Source organism: Andrographis paniculata, unplaced genomic scaffold (assembly GCF_009805555.1).
Source record: "Andrographis paniculata isolate CXL003 unplaced genomic scaffold, ASM980555v1 Contig60END, whole genome shotgun sequence".
In the NCBI taxonomy this organism is placed as follows: Eukaryota; Viridiplantae; Streptophyta; class Magnoliopsida; order Lamiales; family Acanthaceae; genus Andrographis; species Andrographis paniculata.
This window is the reverse complement of record NW_026137596.1, coordinates 646,542-671,520: the sequence shown is the minus strand read 5'-3', so window position 1 is coordinate 671,520 and position 24,979 is coordinate 646,542. Positions and strand designations below refer to the sequence as shown.

At 32.4% G+C, this 24,979-nt stretch overlaps 4 protein-coding genes across 4 annotated transcripts; 1 reads left to right on the top strand and 3 right to left on the bottom strand.

Annotated features, from left to right (window-relative positions):
• Positions 1 to 2,953: 2,953 nt before the first annotated feature.
• LOC127259446 (two-component response regulator ORR21-like) lies at positions 2,954 to 6,463 on the bottom strand. The gene is made up of 8 exons (XM_051286799.1): positions 6,304 to 6,463; positions 5,657 to 5,800; positions 5,103 to 5,534; positions 4,705 to 4,781; positions 3,710 to 4,603; positions 3,341 to 3,439; positions 3,141 to 3,230; positions 2,954 to 3,028 (listed from the first exon to the last, which is right to left on the bottom strand). The coding sequence occupies exons 1-8, from the start codon at positions 6,461 to 6,463 to the stop codon at positions 2,954 to 2,956; spliced, it is 1,971 nt and encodes a 656-aa protein (XP_051142756.1).
• Positions 6,464 to 10,782: 4,319 nt separating this feature from the next.
• On the bottom strand, positions 10,783 to 13,966 carry LOC127259445 (two-component response regulator ORR21-like). The gene is made up of 6 exons (XM_051286798.1): positions 13,801 to 13,966; positions 13,024 to 13,176; positions 12,490 to 12,900; positions 12,074 to 12,150; positions 10,993 to 11,940; positions 10,783 to 10,902 (listed from the first exon to the last, which is right to left on the bottom strand). Exons 1-6 carry the CDS (start codon positions 13,964 to 13,966, stop codon positions 10,783 to 10,785), a joined length of 1,875 nt encoding a protein of 624 aa, XP_051142755.1.
• A 2,468-nt stretch (positions 13,967 to 16,434) lies between these two features.
• On the bottom strand, positions 16,435 to 18,865 carry LOC127260186 (uncharacterized). The gene is made up of 5 exons (XM_051287888.1): positions 18,363 to 18,865; positions 17,515 to 17,630; positions 17,350 to 17,438; positions 17,190 to 17,264; positions 16,435 to 17,097 (listed from the first exon to the last, which is right to left on the bottom strand). The coding sequence occupies exons 1-5, from the start codon at positions 18,779 to 18,781 to the stop codon at positions 16,633 to 16,635; spliced, it is 1,164 nt and encodes a 387-aa protein (XP_051143845.1). The 5' UTR covers positions 18,782 to 18,865; the 3' UTR covers positions 16,435 to 16,632.
• An 876-nt stretch (positions 18,866 to 19,741) lies between these two features.
• On the top strand, positions 19,742 to 20,883 carry LOC127259871 (ethylene-responsive transcription factor ERF027-like). The gene has a single exon (XM_051287481.1). The coding sequence runs from the start codon at positions 19,746 to 19,748 to the stop codon at positions 20,412 to 20,414; it is 669 nt and encodes a 222-aa protein (XP_051143438.1). The 5' UTR covers positions 19,742 to 19,745; the 3' UTR covers positions 20,415 to 20,883.
• Positions 20,884 to 24,979: the final 4,096 nt, after the last annotated feature.

Below are 24,979 nucleotides of genomic sequence, written 5' to 3'. Positions count from 1 at the left end.
GTGTAATAATACAATATATTTATAATAATACAATATATTTTTCTTATAAAATAATATCGAAAAGAATAAATATATATATGTGGTCGATATTACTATGTAATTCTTTAATTACCCTTATAATCATTCTAACAATTGATTTTATACCTAATCAAATAATTAGAATATGTTTAATATTTGATAGCACTCTTCAATATATAAGTTGATAATTCAATGGTAAATGACACACAATACACGATACGATGGATGTGTTTGTTTGGGAATTGGATTTTAAATATACTATTCATATATATTTCTTTTTTTTCAAGAAAACATCAAATCAAACATATATTTTTTATTTTTTTATATTATACTAAAAATTAATTTTACATTCAAAACGTCACATCAACCCATATTTATGTCACATTGTACAACTATTCAAATCTCAATTCAAAATCCAAACCCCAAACAAACACACCCGATGTAATAACAAATAGCATATAAATTATATTAATGTTTATATATATAATACAAATTAATGTAGTTTATAACAACGTTATAATATCTCTCATTGCTTTATAAAATAGCTTAAAATAAAATGAATTTTAAAGTGTATTCTGTAATAAAAAACTAGCCCCGAGTGACTCTTGCCGAATGAAATTACATATTCTATCATGAATATTCATAAGCGGTTCTCAATAAAAATAAATTAATTTTTTTATAAAATATTAAATTAAAATAATATTTAAACCAAAACCTGAAGTTCGAACACCAATTTCAAATCAAAACCAAATCAACCCTAACTAAAATATTACTCCCAAAATTTGAAGTCACTTAGAAAAAATTATCTCCAAAGGTGGAGCAACATTATTCATTTGTTCAAGTTTTGGAGTAAAAAATGAAAATTATTGAAAATGATACAGAGCAAAAAAATATATATATTTGGAACAAAAAATTAAAATTGATAGAAAAATACTTAGTAGTAAAAAAATTTGTCATTTAAAAAATATATTTTTTTTCAAGACTTCAATTTTAGATAGAACTTTACATTCAACAATCATTTTCTATTCTAAAAACTAATGCAAAATCCAACAAAGCTAAACACACACAAAACATCCCAAAACACAACCAATATGTCTCAACACTTAACTCTAAATCCCCAAACAAACACACCCTTTTAACAATTATTTTCTACTCTAAAAATTAAGATTCCAACATAGCTAAAAACACCTGAAACATCACTGTTATGAAAATTTCAGGAAATCAAGATGAGAAAACAAAGACAAAAGAACACAAGAATTTGGTAACCCAGTTCGATCACAAAGATCTACGTCTGGGGGCGCTGCCAAGCCAGGAATTTTACTATAAAGTACGCAGGCACATGTTAAAGTGAGAATACATGGATATTTATAGCCTAAGCCTTTGACAATAATATCCAAATCATATCTCTAAAATCTAAAATATAATATCCAAATCATATCCCTAGATTTTAGGATATAATCAGGCTTCATATCCCAACAATCTCCCACTTGAAGACTGATTTCATCTTCCACTTCAACATACCTCATCCAATCTCCACTCCCCACAATTCGGTGTTCTGATTCGAATCATTCCTTTACCTACAATTTTCAGTGTCTCATCATCTCCAAGATAGACAACACCAAAATTACCTGTGGTATAGGATTCCATGATTCTCGAATCACTGCATGAGTGGAATGACGTTCGACCAAAATCCATGACTCCATTGGACTGCTGACGCTCAGAATCAGCGCATCGGATATCTCCTCCGTTGCGTTTGCTGAACCCTGATCCTTCTCCGGCGCCCTGCACTGTCGTTTCAAGTGCCCCTTGCAGTTCCAATATACCACCTGACTTGCATCTTCCTTGTCCTTATTCTTCGGCTTCAACTTTGACCATTCTTGATCTTCACCCTTTCCTTTTGCCTCAAATCTAAATTCAGTCGAGACATTCTCCCAAAGGGTTAGTCGAACCGCACTCATCGTCTTCCTGTTGATCTTCTTGTATTCGGCTTCATCCATGTCTTCGGATTTCTCCTTCAATACCGCATCTAGATCTTTACCATTCATGTAATCTTCTATATGCATATTTTAGAAACCGAAGTTCATACCATCGAATACCTTGTCAACATGACGATCACCCATCTTGACTCCCACAAACAAACCTAAGGTTCACTTGATATGAGAGCACATCGGATATTCCGCTGCGTTTGCCGAAACCCTTATCCTTCCCTACCAACCTTGCACCGCCTATCACAAAGGGACTCGCTGCCTGACCTACCAGTCGGGACCGACCCAACACCGCCAGGAGACTTTCGACACAAGGCACCTCCGCAGGTCACAAGGGATTCCCACAACGATCCAACGTCCGATTCCTCTCAATCCACCCTATCAACGAACTAGGCTCTGATACCACTTGTTATGAAAATTTCAGGAAATCAAGATGAGAAAACAAAGACAAAAGAACACAAGAATTTGGTAACCCAGTTCGATCACAAAGATCTACGTCTGGGGGCGCTGCCAAGCCAGGAATTTTACTATAAAGTACGCAGGCACATGTTAAAGTGAGAATACATGGATATTTATAGCCTAAGCCTTTGACAATAATATCCAAATCATATCTCTAAAATCTAAAATATAATATCCAAATCATATCCCTAGATTTTAGGATATAATCAGGCTTCATATCCCAACAATCACAAAATAAAAGCAATCATATAAGCGCGAAAAAACCGAAAACATAGCATTATGATTCAATGTCTTAAGCAGTAATAATAAGTCTTAGTTTTGACATAAAAAAGTTATAAGTTCAGCCAAATAATTAAAACATAAGCATAACCACTTCAACTAACTACTAATCCAAACAAGACATGCATACATATAGATACATGTATATATTTATATATCGATATATATTGTTTCTAGAAGTTTATGTCAATTTTGTATTGCCAGAATAATTTTCAAAGCCCATCCAAGTTGTTTTGATCCTCACCAAATGGCGCAAACAGGGATTGCAGAAACTCGTCCTCTTCGTGCTGCATCCAACAATGGAGTAAATAACTATTCCTTTGCATATACGCACGTGTGTGTGTATATATGTGTGTCTGCGCACGTAAACAAGTGAAGAAAAAGTTTAGGACATATTACCTCAGGTGGAAGATTCATAAGAAGGGTTTGATTGAGGTGATGAGACATAGAGGAGAATTCCATGGAGTTGTTGGGGACATTGTTGTTTGCCTACATTCCATTCGAGCAATCCAAGTAAGAACAAATTTGAATGCTTGTACTAAAATGATAATCAATTTTACAATAGGGTTTGAATAATTAGTAAATGATGATATGCATACCTGAAGTGCTTGTGTAGAGATGGCTTGTTCATTGAGTGTAGAAGGCCCGTCGAATGCTTGAAAATCAACCGTGCTTTGGCTGCTTTGTCCTTGCTGCGGCTGCAATTAGGGTTTTCTCGATTTCAAATTCGGATAAAATCTCAAAATTTGATGTAAGAATTTAAGTAGTGAAACTTGCCTGGTTTTGAGCTTGATTCAAACATGGAAGAAGGGTGTCCCAAATGCTCGTGGAGCCATATAAATTCGTGTTCGCAATATGTAGGCTTTGGTTCTGCAGCGGCTGTTGTCGAACCATATAAAGAAAAAATATGTTTTAGGTAAAAAAAATTAAAATGTCCTAAAGTGTGTGTAGGTGTTCATTATCATAACCTCTAGTTGATTTTGAAAATTCTGCTGCACTGTGTAGCTGTTGTCGAAAAAAGTGCTCGACTGTTGATTGGTAAGGTTATCGACTTCAGACAGATCGAACGGATAAGCCTGTGTCCTAAGGCCTTGATTCATTGGCACAGTGCTGCCAGCGGAAGGCGCCGGAGTTTGGTAATTGGCAATACCATCAGACAGCAATTCTCCACCGCCATTTCGATTAGCCATGAATGAGGAGGAGCTAGAACAGCCTGCCAAGTCGAGGTTGTTGCTCTCATTGAATTTGAAGTCTTGCCCTGTTTTTCCTGACTCATACAACTGTTGGATTCCCGACAGGCTGTATCCGACATAGTTTGAGGAGTAATTACCAACGTTGCCATCGAATGTCCCAATTCTGGATGGGATTCCAAAGCTAGGGTTAGGATTGGCGGCCATGGGAGAGCTCAGAAATGAGGTATTGAGATAGGCAGGCGACAGGGGCCTGGTGGAGAAACCTTCCAGGGCTAAATTGGAATCTTCCAGGCCTGGCAGACTAGATCCACTAGGCTGAAAACTGTTATGAAAACCCTGGAAATGAGTCTGATTGATCGGGTTAGGGTTTCCAGTGCTTGGCCTGATGAGCCTATTGTTCCCTTTATTGTTATTACCACCGAGGAGTAGCCGAGACTGTCCGAACCCCAACTGGATGTTGGACGATGAGGGCAGAACCGGACCTGGAAACAACGGCGATGCCCCTGGATGAGGGTCCAACGCTAGGGTTTGGCGAGGGAATGACTTTGTGAAGTCAAAGGATGGAGTAATGCCGGCACCGGCGAGAGCGCCAATGTCGCCAGCCTTGTCGAGGGGGTATTGAATTTGGCAGCTCGCATCCGACACACGCCTGAGGAAAATCCTATATTTCTGTAAACATTATCACACATTCAATGAGAATATTGGTTATGAAAATGGATAATGAAAATTGAAATTATTTGATGACTTTATATACATATTTTATTCAGAACCTGTAGGTGGCTTGCTACATGTTCCCTAGTGATCCCTGAAATATTCATGAGTTCTAAAATCTTCTTTGGAACAGCTCCTGCATAAAAAAAAATAAACAAAAAATAGGATTAATTTTTTACAATGTAATAACATAAAATGCTTTCTAGTTTATCTAAAACATGTGAAAGTATAGACTATTGGATGTAACACGAATGGAAGAGTTTTTATAATCAATTTATCTTAAAAGACACAAATAACATTTAAGAGAAACATAAAATTCCAAAGCATCCTTAAAAATAAAAAACATTTGAAAACAAAATTAGTGTGCATTTCAATTTTTATGAATGTTTAAAGTTATTTATATATTAAAAAAAAAAAAAAACAAACAGAAAACTAAAAACAAAAACAAAAGACTTACTTTCAAGTCCAATGATTCTAATGGCATCCAAGAATCTATTGTGAAGAGTAGTAGTCCAAATGACTTTAGGCTTTTTCTGAAGAGAACAACTCCGAGAACTCTCCCCTTTCTTGTTTGGATCTACGGAATCTTTTTTCGGCGACTTCCTCTTCGCGTCCTTCCAAGACAAATTTTGTTGATCATGACCGCTACTTGATGCACCATTGTTGTTATTAGCAGATGTTTTATCAATAGTTGTTTTTGGGTCCTTAATATGAGGAGGATTATTCGAAGTCTCCTCGACCGGTCTTTTGCCATTTTGATTCTTCTTCCTCGTCGCGAACTGCCACAAGTCCCGGAGATCGTCAGCCATGACAGGTTTGAGGATGAAGAAGGCTGCCCCTCCTTCGAGCCCTTTTTTTGCTATGTGCTCCTTGTCGTCAGCGGACATCACTGCATTTATTCATTACCAGGATTTTTAGAAAACCCTAATTTGATGAGAGCAGGGTTAAGGAAACATAAAAAAACAAGAAAAAAAAAAGAAGAAAGTGAATTTGATGTAGAAATGTACTTACACACAACAGGCAGATTGAACTCTTTGGCTATGATTTCTTGTAGTTGAAAACCATTCATATCAGGCATGTGAACATCGGCGACGACAAGATCGAAGGTGAAACTCTTGTTTCGAAGAGCAGCTAAGGCATCGTTTGGGTGCTTGACTGTCACAACTAAAAAAAATAAAAAAAACAAAAAAATAAAAATAAAATTATTGATTGGAGAGATGTGGTGTTGCAAACTGGATTTCAAAATTGTTCAAGTTGGATTTTATTTTTTTTCTTTAACAAAACAACAAACAACACAAAGAGAGACAAATCTTTGAGCGATTCCTTAAAAATTACCATAGCTTAAGATCAATGAGATCCAAATTGTTTTGGTTTATTTAAGGATGTTCAAAACATTAAAAATAAATTAAAGAATGAACACCATCTTCAATACCTTTACATATCTATATCTATGTATGTAACTTCTTTTCATCAAAAATAAAATAAAATAAAATGAAAAAGGTAAGATAAAAAAGTAAAATTGTAAATCAAAGAGATGTGAATTGTTCCTTAAAATCAATCAAAAAATATAATTTCTATGCACAAAACTCTGAAACAAATTAACCAAGAACAAACGATCCAACCCCACCTCCAAGATCCCCACACATATATATACATACCTTGATATTTGAATTTCTTGAGAATTGCAGCTACTATGGTGAGACAAGTAGTATCATCATCCACAACCAAAATACTAATGGAATCAAAAGAGGGCTTGGAGGACGACGACGATTGTTTCACCAAGGAAGAATTTACACGAGTCATGGATTCACCCTCCATATCTTTCTTTCTTTTTTGTTCACAAGTCAGTTCACTGTTGACAATTTTTCTAAAGAATATGATGATGCAAAGGAATAAAGACCAAATATATAAATATAATTCTTGCACTGTGGTCAATCCTGTGGATATACAGGAAATAAAGTAAAAATAAACCAAAAAAAAAAAGTTGAGATAGACAAAAAATTAATTGCTCTATTCCCTCAATTTTCTTCCTCTTCTTATCCTGCTGCAGCTTTTTCACATTTTAATTTAATTTTAATTTTTTCCTTTTTTTTAAAAAAACTATTTCTTTATTTATTTATTTTTATTTTTATTTTTATGTTTTACTTTGCTTAACCACCACAATTTTGATAAACAGTGAGCATAGATTTTGAAATTTTTAGATGAATTAGGGTTTAATTTCATTTTGATGGCCATTTAGTGTTTAGGGGTGATTTTATTATTAGGATATATATCAGTGCAAAGAAAGTTGGCAATTAAAGAAATTTACCTTGTGGTAATTTTTCATATGTAGAGTACTTTTTTGAAATGAATTTTTTTTTTAGATTTTTAAAGAATTTTTAGTGTTTAAAATTTTATCCAAGGTTTTTTTTTTATTTATTTATTCAAATTTTCCACTTGTTGGGTGTAATTAATTGCCAAAATCTAGTTTTATTTGTGTGGGATATTGCATTTGTTTGATTGATTTTTGGTTAAATTTTATAGTTGGTTTTGCTAATTGTTGGTAAGTATATGTTTATATATATAACATAAGAAATATGTTTTACTCTTAAGCTTTTAATTGTGGAAAATTATTATTATTATTTCTTGTGACTAAAAATTGTGTCTAGTAAATTTATTTGATGACATTGAGTAAATTAAAATTTTATTTAAATCTTGAAACTATTCCAAATTTTGTCATCATATGCGCGCGTATACGTAATCTAGACGGTTGTCGTTATGCAGACATAAAGCCCTTGCAATAACTTTGGACTAAATATTGAAAATCGACTTAATAATGTCGATCAATTAAATATGTACAAGATAATAGAAATATTGCGCCTTGATCTTCGATCATCGTGAGAATGACGTTGAAAATAAATGAAATGTAGTTAACTAATATATATTGTGATTTTATCATTTAAATTTGATAAAAGGATATAAAGAATAATTAAAAGGTTGGTGACGTAAGTCGAAATAAATGAAGCATTGAATTACAACATGTTTATAATTTTGGTACTTAAATTTGATCAAAATATATAAAAATAAATAAAGGAATGTAGCAAAACACGATGACCGTTGAAAATAAATAAAACTTTCGAAGTAAAACAAATTTATGATTTTTTTAGCATTTAAATTCGATAAAAGAAATATTTAAGAAAACTAAAGGAACATATAACACAATGATGTTGAAAATAAATGAAATTATATAACTAAATATATATATATATATATGTGCTTATGATTCAGCATTTAAAATTGAAATAAACAATAAAAATAAAAACACCTTAGCGTAAAAAATAAAAATATTTCTCAATGTATTGATGAACTATTCTAAGTTCATAGAATCAGCAAATGTTACAAAATTAGTGCTTATTTTATTTAATAAAATTACTCAAATAAAAAATATATATTTTATATGCATATAAATAAATCCAGATAGATATGCAATTAATTTAAGCAAATCTGAGAATAATTAGGCAATTGCAAGGCAGGATTCTTATGCAATTAAGAGTAAATTACATTTATAAAATTTGTCTTGTACAAATGTACATGCACCCTATAGAAATTATGTGCACACGTTTACAAACATATCCAATTTTATATATATATATATATATATAATTTTTTTCGAAAATATTTTAACTTTTTCATACATTTAAATTTAAATTCACACACACTTATATATGTGGGTTTTTATTTATTAATTAGTTGGGAAGGTGAATGGATGATATAAGAACAAGAAAATAATTAAATACACCATGGCTACCAAGAACTACTAGTGTAGCAGCACATTCTTATCTTCACCAAAAGCAAAAATCTTTTAAGGTAGAAGAAATTAAAATCAGTCAGGAATTTTATTTTTTTTTTCCTTGTAATTATTTATATTTTTTATTTATAATAATTTTTAAATGTGATGTTTAATTTTGAGGGAAAATTACTGGTATATGTCATACTTTTTCAGAAAAAAACTAGTTTATCAAATAAAAAAATTGAAAATAAAAATCACAAGTAAACAACTGATATTATTATTATTAGTTACTATTGTGTTAGCGTATCTTAGTCCACTGAATATGTATAGATTTTGAATCCTTATCCAAATAAATCTATATATTATTATGACTTAGTATAACTTTCTATCTTTTAATTAAACTAAGTTTATCTATAATAAACATATTTTTCTTTAATTAAATCAGTTGAAATAACTTTTTTATTAGTAGATAATAATGGCTTATTTGGTTTTGATTTGAATTTTAATTTTTTTACCTAAGTTTTGATTTAAATAATATTTTGATATAATATCTTATAAAATAAAATAATATATTTTTATTAAAAATCATATAAAATAATTAGTAAAATATTTATTTAAAACAAAAAATCAAACAACCTTGACATTTGTAGGTTTGTTTATTTTTACAAAATATTAGCACGGTTTTTCATCAAAATATATTAGCACGGAAATTTAGGATATAATTAGTAGATAATTAAGAATGTACTATTAAAAATAATTAACATTATTATAGATTAAGATAACTAATTAGTTTAATTACAATTAAAAAAATTAAAATTAAAAAATTTAAAAGAAGATTAAAATAAGTAATATTAAAAAAAAAAAGTGACATAACACGAGGAACTGATAGAAACTGCAACACCGACAGAGGGAGTATTTTTTAAAAAATATATATTTGAAAATAAAATATATTATAATAATACTTTCATATTCTTCAATAATTAACAACAAAAACCTCAATAATAAAAAATACTAAAATAATTCAACTATATATTTTCTACAACTCTGTACAAGTGCATTTTCAACCATTGTATCTATTTTTTCCTTTCCCAAAATTTGTAAAATATTACTCCAAACTTTGAAGCCACTTAGAAAAAATTAACTCCAAAAATGGAACAATGAATAATACTGCTCCAAATTTGGAGTGACATTATTCATTTTTTGGGAGTTAAAAATGAACATTATTGGAAAGGATATAGAGCAAAAAAGTATATTTGAAACAAAAATTGAAATGTATAGAGAAGTATCAGTAATTTTTTTAAAGTCATTTAAAAATGCTATTATTTTCAATACTTAAACTCTCAATGAAATTTCACATTCAACAATAACTTTCTATTTAAGAAAATAAAAAAAAAAAGTTCAACAAAGCTAAAAACACCCAAAACATCCCAAAACACCAGCAATAATTTTCAATACTTGAACTCTAAATGAAACTAAACATTAAAATATTATTTTCTACTCTAAAAATTAAATGCAAATGGAACATCCCAAAACAAAAACAATCATATAAAAAGACTAAAACATAGCATAAATATGATTCAATGTCTTGAACAGTAATAATAAGTCTTAGTTTTGGCATAAAAAAAAAAAAAAAAAAAAAAAAAAAAAAAAAAAGTTATTAGTTCAGCCAAATTATTAAAACATAAGCATAGCCACTTCAACACTAACTACTAATCCAAACATTACATACATACATATATAGATACATGTATGTATGTATATATCGAAGTTTATGTAGATTTTGTATTGCCTGAGTTATCTTCAAAGCCCATCCAAGTTTTGATTCTCCTCAAATGGTGCAAACAGAGACTCCAGAAACACGTCTTCTTCGCGCTGCATCCAACAATGGAGTGAGCAATTATTCCCTTGCATATAAGCGCATGTATATACATATGTGTACGTGCGCGCACCAGTAAACAAGTGAAGAAAAGGTTTAGGACATATTACCTCAGGTGGAAGATTCATAAGAAGGGTTTGATTGAGGTGATGAGACATAGAGGGGAATTCCATGAAATTGTTTGAGACATCATTGTTGGCCTACATTTGATTCGAGAAGTCCAAATAAGAACAAATTTGAATGCTTGTAATGAAATGATGATCAATTTCGCAATAGGGTTTGGATAATTAGTAAAGGTTCATATATGTATATATATGGATGCATACTTGAAGTGCTTGTGAAGAGAAGGCTTGTTCATTGAAAGTAGAATCCGCGCCGAATGCTTGAAAATCAACCGTGCTTTGGTTACACTGACTTTGCTGCTGCTGCTGCTGCAATTAGGGTTTTCTCAATTTCAAATTTGGATAAAATCCCAAAAATTGGTGTAAGAATTTAAGTAGTAAAACTTGCCTGGTTTTGAGCTTGATTCAAACATGGAAGAAGACTGTCCCAAAGGTTTGTGGAGCCATATAAGTTCGTGTCCGCATAAGGTAGGCCTTGGTTCTGGAGCGGCTGTTATCGAACAATATAAAAAATTAATGTTAAATCCGTAAGAAAATTAAAATGACCAAAAATGTGTGTGTAGATGTTCATAATCATAACCTGTTGTTGATTTTGAAAATTCTGCTGCATGGCGTAGCTGTTTTCGACAAAAGTGCTCGATCCCTGATCAAGCTGCGGCAGTTGATTGGTAAGGATATCGAATTCAGATAGATCGAATCGAGCAAAAGTCTCAGGCTGCTGATCCTGAGCCCTAAGGCCTTGATTCATTGGATCAGTGTTGCCATTGGAAGGCGCCGGAGTTTGGTAATTGGCAATAACATCAGATAGCAGTTCTCCACCGCGGGTTCGATTAGACATAAATGATGAGGAGATAGAACAGCCAGCCAAGTCGAGGTTGTTGCTCTCATTGAATTTGAAGTCTTGCCCTATTTGTCCTGACTCGGACAGGTGTTCGATTCCCGACAGGCTGTATCCGACATAGTTTGAGGAGTACTTATTACCAACATTGCCATCAAATGTCCCAATTCTGGATGGAATTCCAAAGCTAGGGTTTGGATTGGCGGCCATGGGAGAGCTCAGAAATGAGGTATTGAGATAGGCAGGCGACAGGGGCCTGGTGGAGAAACCTTCCAGGGATAAATTGGAATCTTCCAGGCCTGGCAGAATGGATCCACTAGGCTGAAAACTGTTATGGAAACCCTGGAAATGAGTCTGATTGATCGGGTTAGGGTTTCTGGTGCTTGGCCTGATGAGCCTATTATTCCCTTTATTGTTATTACCACCGAGGATTAGCCGAGACTGTCCAAACCCCGACTGGATGTTGGACGATGAGGGCAGCACCGGGCCGGAAAATAGTGTTGATCGCCCTGGATTTTGGAAATGGGGAGGAGGGTCCAGAGTTAGGGCTTGGTGAGGGATTGATTTTGTGAAGTCGAAGGATGGACTAATTCCGGCGCCGGCGAGAGCGCCAATGTCGCTGGCCTTGTCGAGGGGGAAATGAATTCGGCAACTCGCATCTGACACACGCCTGAGGAAAATCCTATATTTCTGCAAACATTATTACACATTCTGTGAGAATATTGGTTATGAAAATGAATGCCTAAACCTGTCCATGAAAATTGAAATTATTTGATGAATATGCATATATATATATATATATATATGATTAATAGATTTGAACCTGTAGATGACTTGCTACGTTTTCCCTGGTAATCCCTGGAATATTCATGACCTCCAGAATTTTCTTTGGAACAGCTCCTAAATAAAAATTTTATAAATAAAAAAATTCACTGTTAATTTTTTGACATGTAATAACATTAAAAAAAAATAAAAAAAATAAAAAAAAATTGACATGTAATAACATTAAAAAAAAAAAAAAAACTTTCTTATTTATCTAAAATACGTGAAAGTTCACACTAATGGATGTAACACAAATGGAAGAGTTTTTATAATCTATTTATCTTAAAAGATAAAAATAAAAAAAGATAAATAAATTTCCAAAACATCTTTAAAAATCACAAACATTTGAAACAAGATATAAGTTTTTTATTTCGAATTTTATTAATGTTTAGATTTATTTCCAAAAAAAAAACTTACTTTCAAGTCCAATGCTTCTAATGGCATCCAAGAATCTATTGTGAAGAACGGTATTCCAAATGACTTTAGGCTTCTTCTGAGGAGAATTCTCCCCTTTCTTGTTTGGATCCCCCGAATCTTTTTTCGGCGACTTTCTCTTTGCGTCCTTCCGAGATAACTTTTGTTGATCATGACCACTACTTGATGCACCATTGTTGTTATATTTTTTTGTCGCTATTTGTGGCTCGACGATAGGAGGAGGATTATTCGAGGTATCCTCCATGGGTTTTTTGCCATTTTGATTTTTCTTCGCAGCTGCGAATTGCCACAAGTCCCGGAGATCATCGGGCAGGACAGGTTTGAGGATGAAGAAGGCTGCCCCTCCTTCGAGCCCTTTCGCTGCTATGTGCTCTTTGTCGTCTGCGGACATCACTGCATTTATTCATTACAAGGGTTGTTAGAAAACCCTAATTTGATGAGAGTATGGTTAAGAAAACAAAAAATTAAAAATAATAATAATAAATGTGAATCTGATGTAGCTAGAAATTTACTTACACACAACAGGCAGATTGAACTCTTTGGCTATAGTTTCTTGCAGCTGAAAACCATTCATATCGGGCATGTGAACATCTACAACAACAAGATCAAAGGCAAAACCCTTGTTTCGAAGAGCTGATAAGGCATCGTTCGGGTGCTTGACTGTCACAACTGAAAAACAAAGCATAAATAAAAATAAATTTTTTTATTAGAAATTAAGAGATCGATATGTGGTATTACAATGTTTTTTATGGATTTGAAATTTGTTCAATTTGGGAATTTTTTTCAAAGTATTTCCACGTTAGGTCGAATTTGAATGAGATGAATTTTCTGTAGATCCATTCACAAATTGGAGATTGGAAACAAAACAATCGGCACAAAGAGAGACAAATCTACTGAGTGATTCCTTAAAAATTAACATAGCTTATTAGTTCGATAGATCCAAATTGTTTTTGTTTATTTAAGGATGTTCGGGAAAAAAAAAAAAAAAAAAGAATTAACACCATCCTCAATACCTTTGCATATCTATATATGTATATAACTTCTTTTCATCAAAATCATGTTTGCTTTACCTTAACCAAAAAGAACATCAGAAATGGACAGTTAAAAAAAATAAAAAAATAAAAAAAAAATTGAAAAGTGAAATCAATTATCTCTGAAAATCAATCAAGAAATCTCCATGTCCAAAACCCTAAAATAAATTAACCAAGAACACACACACACACCCAACCCCTCCCCACCCCCACACCCCAAACCCCCAAACACACTTACATATAGATAGATAGATAGATATACCTTGATATTTGAATTTTTTTAGGATTGCAGCTACTATGGTGAGGCAAGTAGTATCATCATCCACAACCAAAATGTTAATGGAATCAAAAGATGGCTTCGAGGAGGACAAGGACGACAATGGTTTCGCCAAGGAAGAATTGACACAAGTTATGGATTCACCCTCCATACTTTTCTCTTTTTTTCTGCTCACAAGTCAGCTCACTGTTGACAATTTTGTTGGGAGGTATGATGATACAAAAACATAAAGAATGAATAAATATATAAAAATATTTTTTTTGCACTGTGGTCAATCCTGTGGATATACAGAAAATAAAGTGACACCAATAAAATAAAAAGAAAAATAAGTTGAGATAGACAAAAAATTAATTGCTATATTCCTTCAATTTTTTTCATCCTCTTCTCTTGCTGCAGCTTTTTCACTTTTTTATTTTAATTTTCCTTTTTATTTTTAAAATTTTTTCTCACCGCCACAATTTGATATACAGTGAGCATAAATTTTGAATTTTTGAGATAAGTTGGGATTTAATTTTATTTTGCATGTCAATTAATGTTTATAGCCGATTTTATTATGGGGATATGAGTGAAAAATAGTTGGTAATTAAAGTGACTTACCTAATATAATTTGTCATATGTAGAGTACTTTTTTGAGAAGATTTTTTTAGATTTTTCAAGAATTTTGAATGTTTAAAAATTTATTCAAGAGTTTTTTATTTATTAAAATTTTCCACTTGTTGGGTGTAATTTATTGCCAATAATCTAGTTTTATTTGTGTGGGATATTGCCTTGGCTTGATTAATTTTTGGTTAATTCTTATAGTTAGTTTGGATGATTTACTTTAATTTGCTAATTGTTAGTACGTATATGTTTATATATATATTATATAAGAATTATCTTTTACTTTTAATTTCCTCATTTCAATTGTGGAAAATTAGTATTATTTCTTATGACTAAAAATTGTGTCTAGTAAATTGATTTGAAGACATTGAGTAAATTAAAATTTCCTTTTAATATTGAATTTATTCCAAATTTTGTCGTCATATATGCGTGTGCACGTGTATATGTAATCTAGACGAATGCCGTTATACGGACATAAGGCTCCTGCAATAACTTTGGACAAAATATTGAAAATCGACATAATAATGTCGATCGATTAAATACACACAAGATAATAGGAATACTGCACCTTGATTCTCGATCATCATGAGGATGCGTTGAGGATAAATGATATTTAATTAAATAAAATACTTTGCAATTTTATCATTTAAATTGATAAAATTATATACATAATGATCAAAAGACCATGGTCACGCAAGTTGAAATAAATGAAGCATCGAACTAAAACATGTTTATGATTTTGGAATTTAAATTTGATCAAAAAAGATATAAAAAATAATAATAAAGGAACGTAGCGAAACATGATAACGTTGAAAATAAATAAAGCTTTCGAACTAAAACAAATTTATGAGGTTTTAGCATTTAAATTTGATATTAAAAAAAAAAAAGAAAGAAAAAATTTAGAAAAATGAAGGAACATATAATTAACACAAAATTATGTTGAAAATAAAATGAAATTCTCTAACTAAAACATGTTTACAATTCTCAACATTCAAATTATAAAAAATAAGAAAAAACCACCTTAGTGTAAAAAATAAAAATTATTGTCTAAAAACTATGGTATATAAATCAAACATAAATTTCCTTCTCAATATACTGATGATAAACTCTTCTAAGTTTATAAAATAAGCAAATGTTACAAAATTAATACTCAATTTATTTAATAAAATTACTCAAATATAAAATATATATTTATATGTATATCATAAATAAATCCAGATAGATATGCAATTAATTTAAGCATATCTGAGAATAATTAGGCAATTGCAAAGCAAGATTCTTATGCAATTAAAGGTAAATTACATTTATAAAATTTGTCTTGTATAAATGTATAAGTTCTATAGGAATTATGTGCACACATTTTGTAAACATATGCAATTTTATTATTTTTTTTTTCGAAAATATTTAAATTTTTCATAAATTTAAAATAAAATCCACCTATATATGTGGGTGTATATTTATTAATTAGTTGGGAAGGTGAATGGATGATGGAAAATTCACCATGGCTACCAAGAACTGTAGCATCAAACATTCTTATCTTCACCAAAAGAGAAAAAACTTTTTAAGGTAGAAGAAATTAAAACCAGTCAGGAAAAAAGAAATTCCTTGTGATTTTTGGTATTTATTTATTTATAATAATTTTGAAATGAAATCATTTCAAATGTGATTATTCTGAAGAAAAATTGGTATATCGCATAATAAAGATTGAAAATGAAAATCACAACTTGACAACTGATTATATATTATTATTATTATTATTATTATTATTATTATTTTCAGTGTTGGGTGTCGGTGAGTCGGTCAAAATGGATAAATCAGTGGTGTGTTCAGCTCAGGCTTTTCAAATCCAAATATAGCATATTTACTAATAATTCCACTGATATATATATAAATTTTAGTCCACTGAACATTCTACCTTTTATGATTAATTCATGACGTTTGCTCGATTTTGAATTATATTAATATAATGTTTGACTTGTAATGATAAAAGTTCCTATTTAGAATAACTGTACTTGGATCTTTCTGTAAAAGGAGATATTATTAAAACTGAAATTAAATACGATTTGAATTGTACTACTTATTTAGAGTGACCAATTTGGGCCTGATCAAGACTGGCCCAACCCAAGTATCTTTCCTGGCTGGGTTCAACAAGACCGGCCCGGAAAAGCCTAACACGAACTAGGCCGGACAAAGTGAACCCGGTCGAATAGACCGGGTTTAGCCTGAATAGGAATGGAAATACTGATAGAGCAACCACAGCACAACTCCGACCACCGTGTCTCTTACCAACCCTTTACCGAATGATGCAAGCCAGCCGCCGCCGGTCTTCTTTCCGGCCAGGTCTTTGAACCGGAGGTTCCCTTGATCCGAAACCAGCGAATACACGACTCCATTCATATGGCCCTTCCCGATAACCCCCACGACATTCCTGCCACCATTCACGGCCTTGCTCCTTTTCAGTGACCACGCCATAAATGTATCACGTTCATGTAAGAGAGGAGACAGCAACGATGGATACGAAATGCTCAAGAGCTCGTACAGCTGAAGGCTGCCGTCTCCACCATTAGATTTTTGTTCCAAAGCTGTCGTGGAGAGGTCAGCCGGTGATGTGATTCCTCCAAGAACAGAGGAGACTAAGCTTAGCTTTTCTGTCCATGTCAGCGAACTCCACGCCCGTTCCAGCTGAAAAGAAAGTACGCATCGAGCCACTCGAAAAAATTAATATTTTTTTTCGTTAGCAAAGACCTGAGTTGGATTGAATGAAAATTACTTACAGTTATCTCTATAGGGCGATCGCCCAAAACCAACTGAGCACCGATTTCTTCAGATGCTTTTCGAGCAGCACGAAACTGCAAAGAAAGTAAACTAAACTAAACTAAAAATTGATGCTAAGATGGTATCAAATGCACTGCCAGTTTTATTCCAATTTTTGACCTCGTCGCCGAAGGGACGGTTCATATCAGAAGAGAGCTTAGAGGAGAAAGTTGCCAAGAGCAACCGGAGCGCCAATGCAGTTTGACCACCTGTCATGTTTAAAAAGGATGAAGACAATAGGAGAAAGACCACTGATGGCAACACGAGGAAATTATTAAAACGAACCCAAGTTGATGCTCCGGCCAACAGCGCCGAAAAAACCAGTTCCGGTCAGAGAGAACATACTGGATCTTAGCTTCTCGTTGGGGTTGCCATTCTCAGGTGCATACATGATCCCAGCTCTGAAAAACAACTCTGCAATGGGTGAAGTTCAGCTATGGAGAGGAAATGGAACGATCAATTTGAAACAAACTTATTGTTGGGATTGAATCATACAGAACCAACACCGCGATTCCTGAATTTTTGGGGATCAGATCTTGAAACAAATGTATAATGGAATTATTTTTCAATACATAATATGATCAGATTAACTTCTTATGACATCAGTTTTCAATGATTTTAATTTTGAAAATATATTTATGCAATTGTTTTAAATTAAGGTCGGCTCATGCAAGGATAAATGATGTACACAACATGGAGGTAAGGGACCAACGGCACAAAGTTGAGGCTCCAGCCGAATCCAAATCCAATCCAAAAATCTATTAAGTCAAAACTCCTCTAGGCCAGCAAACCAATGGTCTCAAAAATTTAGACATGATCAATACACAATATGAGCACCATGGCTCTGCTCTGATACCATGTTAAAGAAGGAATCCAGCTTCCAAGATAATACTAATTGGTGATAAGTAGCGTGCTCTTTTCACCTTTTAACCAAGGGAGTTCCACGCAACAAAGCATATTCATCTATAGAAACTATAAATCACTTCCATGATTGCAACACAGCAGCAAAGCATATAAAAATCCCGAACGAGTTCAGCAGCAGTTCGCAATCAATGAAAGCCATTGTAAACTAGGTTTCATAAAGAATTGAAATTGAAGGAGGAGCAAAAAAATGAAAGGTAGAGACGACGTGCCTGCTTCGGCAAAGCTCGACGACGACATTGTCAGGGCGGACAGAGCGTATAACCCTCCGAACATGTGAAGCCGAATCTCTGGAAACATGTGTAGCCCCAATTATCCAAATAGCCTCCGGCTCCGCGAACTGACTTCGCCAGTGCGGCACCGGACCGTACTGGCTCTTCTTGATCAGGACCAGGGTTCCATCTCCCGCCAAATCGAGTAATTCCGGGTGGGTTTCGGCTATTGCGGCGATTGACGTTTCAAGAATTTCGTTTTTGTAATTGAAATCTGGAGGCGGAGGAGGAATGGTTGAGGCTGCATTGCAAGTTGTGTTGGTGTGAGGATAGGGTTTCGGGAGACGCAATTGGAGAGGAAATTGGAGGGATTTTGAGGACGGAGCGAAGATTGGGAATGGAAATGGCGAAGCTTTCATGCTCGCGAATGGGACTCTGCTTCGCCTGTGAGTCTCCGAGTGGAGATAAGCTTGGGTGCTCTTGGTGATGCTGGGGGCTCCCGGAGCTCAACGCCACGGTTGTTATATGATCTTACCTATTTGGGCTATTTCTTAAGCCCAAAATAATTCACCTGCTTATATTGATTTTTTTTTATTTTGAAACGTATTAGAAAATGATATTTTTCGACATAGAATATTTTTAATACAAATATATTATTTTTTTATAAATATTAAATTAGATAATTATTTTATCCAAGAACAACAAAATTAAATCATAGTATTGAGCGGAGAGGTCTTTCATCTTATAAGTCTAGAGTTCTTATAATTTTTCCAACGTGTGACATATTCAACATATAAGTTTATTTATTTATTTATTATTTAATTTATTTTTTTTTTGTTGAAATATCACTTTTAATAAAAATATTGTTTTTATATTAAAAAAATATATCAAATAATTATATTTTTTTATTAAAATAAGATAAAATAAAAGCAAAAACAAGATAGTCAAGCTCTTCAAAATTCCATGCAGTCGGCCAAATTCATAGTATCCTCTTCCCATCTTCATCTGGTAAACCAACTAGGCCACTGTCGGCGGCGACTCTATGACTAATATTTGTATAAACTAATGAAATCATCATGTTATATGTTATAGTAGAGAGTAGTGTGTTGTATTTTATGTTTTTCACCAGGTGAGAAATCATTGCCATAATGTGGTTGTTTTTATTTACTTTTAGAACACATGATTAGAATTGACATTATATTAGTGTTTCCTCCAAGGAGTCTTCCTCTCTCAAAAAAAAAATAATAATAAACTATAATTATTACTTTCTTATTAGACAATCTAGTGACCATAATAAATAATTGAAAGGTTCTCTAGAAGTGGCATTTTAGGACCACATGGTCACCATGTGGCTTGACCGTACATTCACAGATTCTAATAAATATGTATATACAAAGATCCCACTTCGACAAACATCCTCTCAATCTCAATGTCCAAAATTTTCAGTTGTTATGCATGGCTACTGAAAACGTGTTTCCAAACCAAGAATCTTCTTCAAACACGTTTTTAGTAATACCGACGAAGAATACGACCTTTGAGGGGGATAGCCGAAGCAAGCCAAATGCCTCCGGGCGGCACCCGGTGTACCGTGGAATAAGGTCCAGGAGTGGGAAGTGGGTGTCCGAGATCCGGGAGCCGCGGAAGACAACGCGCATATGGCTAGGGACCTTCCCCACACCGGAGATGGCGGCCGCGGCCTACGACGTGGCGGCGCTGGCGGTTAAAGGACGGGAAACACCCATAAACTTCCCCGGCCTGGCTGCTTCGTATCCCCTCCCGGCTTCTCACTCCGCAGGCGACATCCGCGTCGCGGCAGCCACCGCCGCCGCAGCCATGACCCCGTCGGAGCCCCCGCCGCCGGCGGAATACGAAACGGCTGCGCCGAGCGAATTCGTGGACGAGGAAGCGCTGTTCGACATGCCGAATCTTCTGGTGGACATGGCGGAGGGGATGCTCGTCAGCCCGCCGCGGCTGAAACCTCCGGCGGCGGAGGAGGAGGAGGAGTCGACGGAGAATTATTCTAAAAGCTACAGTCTTTGGAGCTATTCCTGACAGAAAGTTCAGATTCTGGTGAGCTAAGCAGATCGTTGGAAACAGACAATATAAATATATATACATTTTACAGGACATATGCATGTCTGAGCACGACCAATTCCATGATCTTAGTTGATTTGAATTTTCCTAAATTGAATTGGGGATTTCCCTGTCCCCAATAATTAATTTAGGGCTCTTGCGTGCTTAATGTTCAAGATTTACCAAAGTAATATTTGTCATCATATGTAACTCTGTATATATATATATATATAATCTCGACAGAATAACCTAGTGGTATGGGGCAAACTTATAACCATAATATCATGGTTCATGCATCGGCCGGGGGTTTAAACATTACAACATTTTATTAGCATTGTTTTCATAATTTCTTCCCCCTAGTCTTCCTAAGAATCTTGTAACTCTATTTTTAATGTTAAATATATAAACGCTGTCAATATAGCTTGGGATTTGTGGGTTTGCTTGTTTGTGTTTTTGTTCCTTCCATAAACCTTTTTTTTTAGAAAATATAATATCATACATGTTTTTGTCCTACTCAAAATACATACCTTTCAAAGCATCTACCATCGATTATGAACATGAAATGTGAGAAGACGACAAAAGTAGTGAAGCAAAGTGGGAAATGATGAACCCAAAAATATAAACAACGTTAAAGGAGAGAAATAGTTATACCAAAGATGGAAATCATGCAAATGGAACCAATCATTACTGTCCAATCATTCTGCTTCTTTCTTAATGCTGAAATTTATATAATTCACTCTCACTCAATTTTTTATTATCGGTTTTCATTAAAAAAAACAAATGTAAATGAATTGCTCTGTTAACGTAAGAGTAAAAAATATATAGGGTTTTTTTAAAAAACAATAATAAAAAAAAAAAATAGAATAGTACATACTCACAATTAATTTATTTATTTATTGTGACCTTGTTACAATTATTCGATCAGTTTTATATTTATTTGTGCCATGGGGCAACAGTGTTCTACCTTAACCAAAATTAAGAGGTGCATGACGCAATGATGGAATTTGTTGCTAGGTTTTTCAACATCTATGTTTTTTTGTTTTTTTTCCTTTTCCTTTTAAATTTTGGTTTAAAATTTTAATTTAAAAAGTTACTTAAATTAATATTATATATTTTACAAAATATATATATTTCTAGAAAGAATCTTTAAGTCGTGTTTGGTATAAAAAATGATATTATAAATAAATAAATAAGAGTAAATAATAGAAGAAAATTGCTATATATATTATTTAATTATTGAAGAATTAAAAATGAATCGTCCTGCTTTAATTGGTGCAGTTGGCATGATTAGTATTGATGGTTTTTGTTGTTCATAAAGGCTAAATTTTGGGGTTAAAATGGTGTAAAATACTAATATTTGATACATCTATCAATGATGGTGATTGTGAAGGTTACACAATCGATGGTGAAAATAAGGCAACTTTATTCATTCATGTATATATATAGCACTAAGCCCCCCTCCCCAAAAGATAATAATAATAATAATAATTGAAATTATTTTGTTTTGTTGGTTTTAATCTCTTTACTATATATTTTATAAATTTTTTTCTATAAATATAATATTAAATAATCATTTACAATGTTACAATAATAATAACTAGCATTTATACTCGTGTTATGCACGGGTGTATATATAATGAAAATATGTTTAAAACAATATTGTAATGTAATTATATATTTGATAAATTTTGCATATATGATTTATTTATAATTTATAAAATAAATATATATAATAAAATTAATGTTATACTATATAAATAAAAGTAGATAAAATATTGTAGATGGAATCGTATATAATATAAATTATAACATTTAAGTAAAAGTTATTTTATAAACTACGGAAAAAAAATATATAATTCAAAAAAAAAAATTAAAAAAAATAGTTATAATTGTTAAGATCTTTTCAAAATATGTGAATATTCTTCGATCTACGGTCATAACTTAAAACACCGGAGATGAAGCATTTGGTCTTGCAAACGATGTAAATGCAGTCAAATAATTTTTTTGCATTATTTTTCCATTTATATAAATATAAATAGATAAGAAATATATATTTACTTATTAGAAAAAAACTAAGTAATTCAAAAATTTTAATTAAAACATATGCATTATCTTTCTAAAAAATACTAAAATTATCTAAACAAATATATAAATATATCTAAATTTTCTCCATAAAACTATCTAAAAAAAATATAAAGATACTGATACTTCATATCATATATATATATACACACATAAACACAATGATGTGCAAGATAAATTATTAAAAAAAAATTATAATTATTTATTTATAAAAAAAAAAATACTCACTTTATTTGATGATGTTGCTTTAAAACGAAGTTATTTTCTTCGTCGTAATCGAACAATTTCGAGCAATTTTTTGCTCTGCTTGGACGGTATTCATCTATATAAACATAAATAATAAGAAATATATATTTACTTATTAAAAAGAAGTAAGTAATCAGCAAAAATAAGAAAATGGTGGTCCACCTGAGTGGACTACACCAGAGATAGGCGGAGGTGGAGAGTCCTAATTCGCTTTAATTCAATCACTATCATTCAAAGAAATAAATAAAATAGGACATAGTTAAGTAGTTTAAATTAAAAATTACTTATCACAACAAGAAAACTTCATATCCAAATGCATCAACACTCCACAGTCAGCATCATCAATGTCGAGAATTGCATCACGAGAAAAAATAGAAACTATAATAAAACAATGTAGAACCAAAATCAAAGATTCGCCCAATAAATTAACAATTCTAACCCGAATTGACAACAAACAACACGATTCTATGAATTGCACATCATATACCTCAAATAAAACCAGTTTATTTCAAATAAAGCTCAGGCCCTTCACAAACCCAACCAAAAACGGTGACCAAGCCAAGAAACAGGAACCAAACCCAAACTAGGCAGCCAACAACTCACAATCACCGCAAATCCAAAATATTCACCGACGGGGCAAAAGAAAGAACACGCGAATGACCGCAGACAACTTACAGTGCTTCGAAGAAAGCTCGTCAGACTAGAAAGGCGGAAAACCTCAAGGAATAGATTCACAGGTGAGCTCGTGAAAAATCGCAGTGAAGTAGAAGAGAGATTAGGACTGTTGTATCGCGTGAATGAATAAATCTCTTCTCAACCCACAACATATATATATATATATCAAAGATACCCAGATTAACCCGGATCTGTGGGGTTACACATTTTTGGGTTTGGGTTTCAGGATATGAGTACAAAAAAACCCAACAAAAACAAAGTAACAATTAACAAATTGAAATAAAATAATTAACAATTAAATGTAGAAAAATATTAAAATTGTTCCAAATTTCTGAACAATTAACAATTAAATGTAGAAAAATATTAAAATTGTTCTGAATTTCTAAAATGTATAAATAACAACAGAATTACCTTAATACAAATTATTCTTGTAATATTCAACCAGATTCTTCAACCCAAAGCAAAATATGAAAATTCTCTGAGGAGACAAATGCATATCAATGAAAATTCTTTGACGCTACAAATGGTTGAAAGCGTAATCTGAAACCATTTTAAAAAAAACGTAATATGAAACCCTCTTCAAAGAACCAGATTCTTCGACCCAAAGCAAAATATGAAAATTCTCTTAAGAGACAAATATGTATCAATGAAAATTCTCTGAGGTCACAAATGGTTGAAAGCTTAATCTGAAACCCTTTTCAAAGAATCAGATTCTTCAGCTCAAAGCAAAAATATGAAAATTCTCTGAAAAGACAAATGGTGCGACAAATGGTTGAAATCGAAATTTAAAACCTTTTCAAAGAACCAAATTCTTCAACCCTAAGCAAAATATGAAAATTCTCCGAGGAGTTGAAAGCTTAATCTGAAACTTCTTCAAAGAACCAGATTCTTCAACCCAAAGCAAAATATGAAAATTTTCCGATGAGACAAATGGTTGAAAGGATAATCTGAAACTCTCTTCAAAAAAATACGTGTGATTATGAGATGAAGAAACTGCACAAAAAAAATTGTAAAAAAACGGTAAAATTTGACTGAGTATTTTTTTTTTTAATTCTGAAAAATCCAAAATTCTAAAATGCCATGAATTAAGAGAGGATGGATTCCACACCCTTTATTATAATTATATATATAAGATACGCGCGCAAAAAAGACCTATGCCCTATATCTTGTTCACTTGAACTAAATACAAAATCAATTATTTCTTTTGTGAATTTTTAATATTCAAATAATATTTATTTAAAGAAAAAATATCAAATCAAACTTATTTTTTATATTATAATGTTATATTTAAAACATCATATAAATATCTATTTATATTACTATTAAAAAAAATCAAGCCCTCAAACAAACACACTCAAATGATTTGTTGGTATAATTTGGTAATTTTAAAAAATGGTATATATCAATTGAATTATTGTCTTCCTATCTTGGTTCCGTTTAAAAATATTTATTGCAAATTTGTCATTAGCCTTAAGGGCCGAAGAAAGAGAACCATAAAACATCAAATAGTAGACACTTCACACTTGATAGATCAAGCCTTG

Excerpts from the sequence above, each read along its gene's own strand:
- LOC127259871 (XM_051287481.1), top strand. The coding sequence starts at position 19,746 with ATGTATATACAAAGATCCCACTTCGACAAACATCCTCTCAATCTCAAT.
- LOC127259446 (XM_051286799.1), bottom strand. The coding sequence starts at position 6,463 with ATGGAGGGTGAATCCATGACTCGTGTAAATTCTTCCTTGGTGAAACAA. Across the intron at positions 5,535-5,656 it reads GTTCAATCTGCCTGTTGTGT|TGATGTCCGCTGACGACAAG; the intron begins GTAAGTACATTT and ends GAATAAATGCAG. Across the intron at positions 4,604-4,704 it reads ATGTAGCAAGCCACCTACAG|AAATATAGGATTTTCCTCAG; the intron begins GTTCTGAATAAA and ends TAATGTTTACAG.
- LOC127260186 (XM_051287888.1), bottom strand. The coding sequence starts at position 18,781 with ATGAAAGCTTCGCCATTTCCATTCCCAATCTTCGCTCCGTCCTCAAAA. Across the intron at positions 17,265-17,349 it reads ACCGTCCCTTCGGCGACGAG|TTTCGTGCTGCTCGAAAAGC; the intron begins GTCAAAAATTGG and ends CTTTCTTTGCAG. Across the intron at positions 17,098-17,189 it reads ATCGCCCTATAGAGATAACT|CTGGAACGGGCGTGGAGTTC; the intron begins GTAAGTAATTTT and ends CTTTCTTTTCAG.
- LOC127259445 (XM_051286798.1), bottom strand. The coding sequence starts at position 13,966 with ATGGAGGGTGAATCCATAACTTGTGTCAATTCTTCCTTGGCGAAACCA. Across the intron at positions 13,177-13,800 it reads AAAAAAATTCAAATATCAAG|TTGTGACAGTCAAGCACCCG; the intron begins GTATATCTATCT and ends TTTGTTTTTCAG. Across the intron at positions 12,901-13,023 it reads GTTCAATCTGCCTGTTGTGT|TGATGTCCGCAGACGACAAA; the intron begins GTAAGTAAATTT and ends GAATAAATGCAG.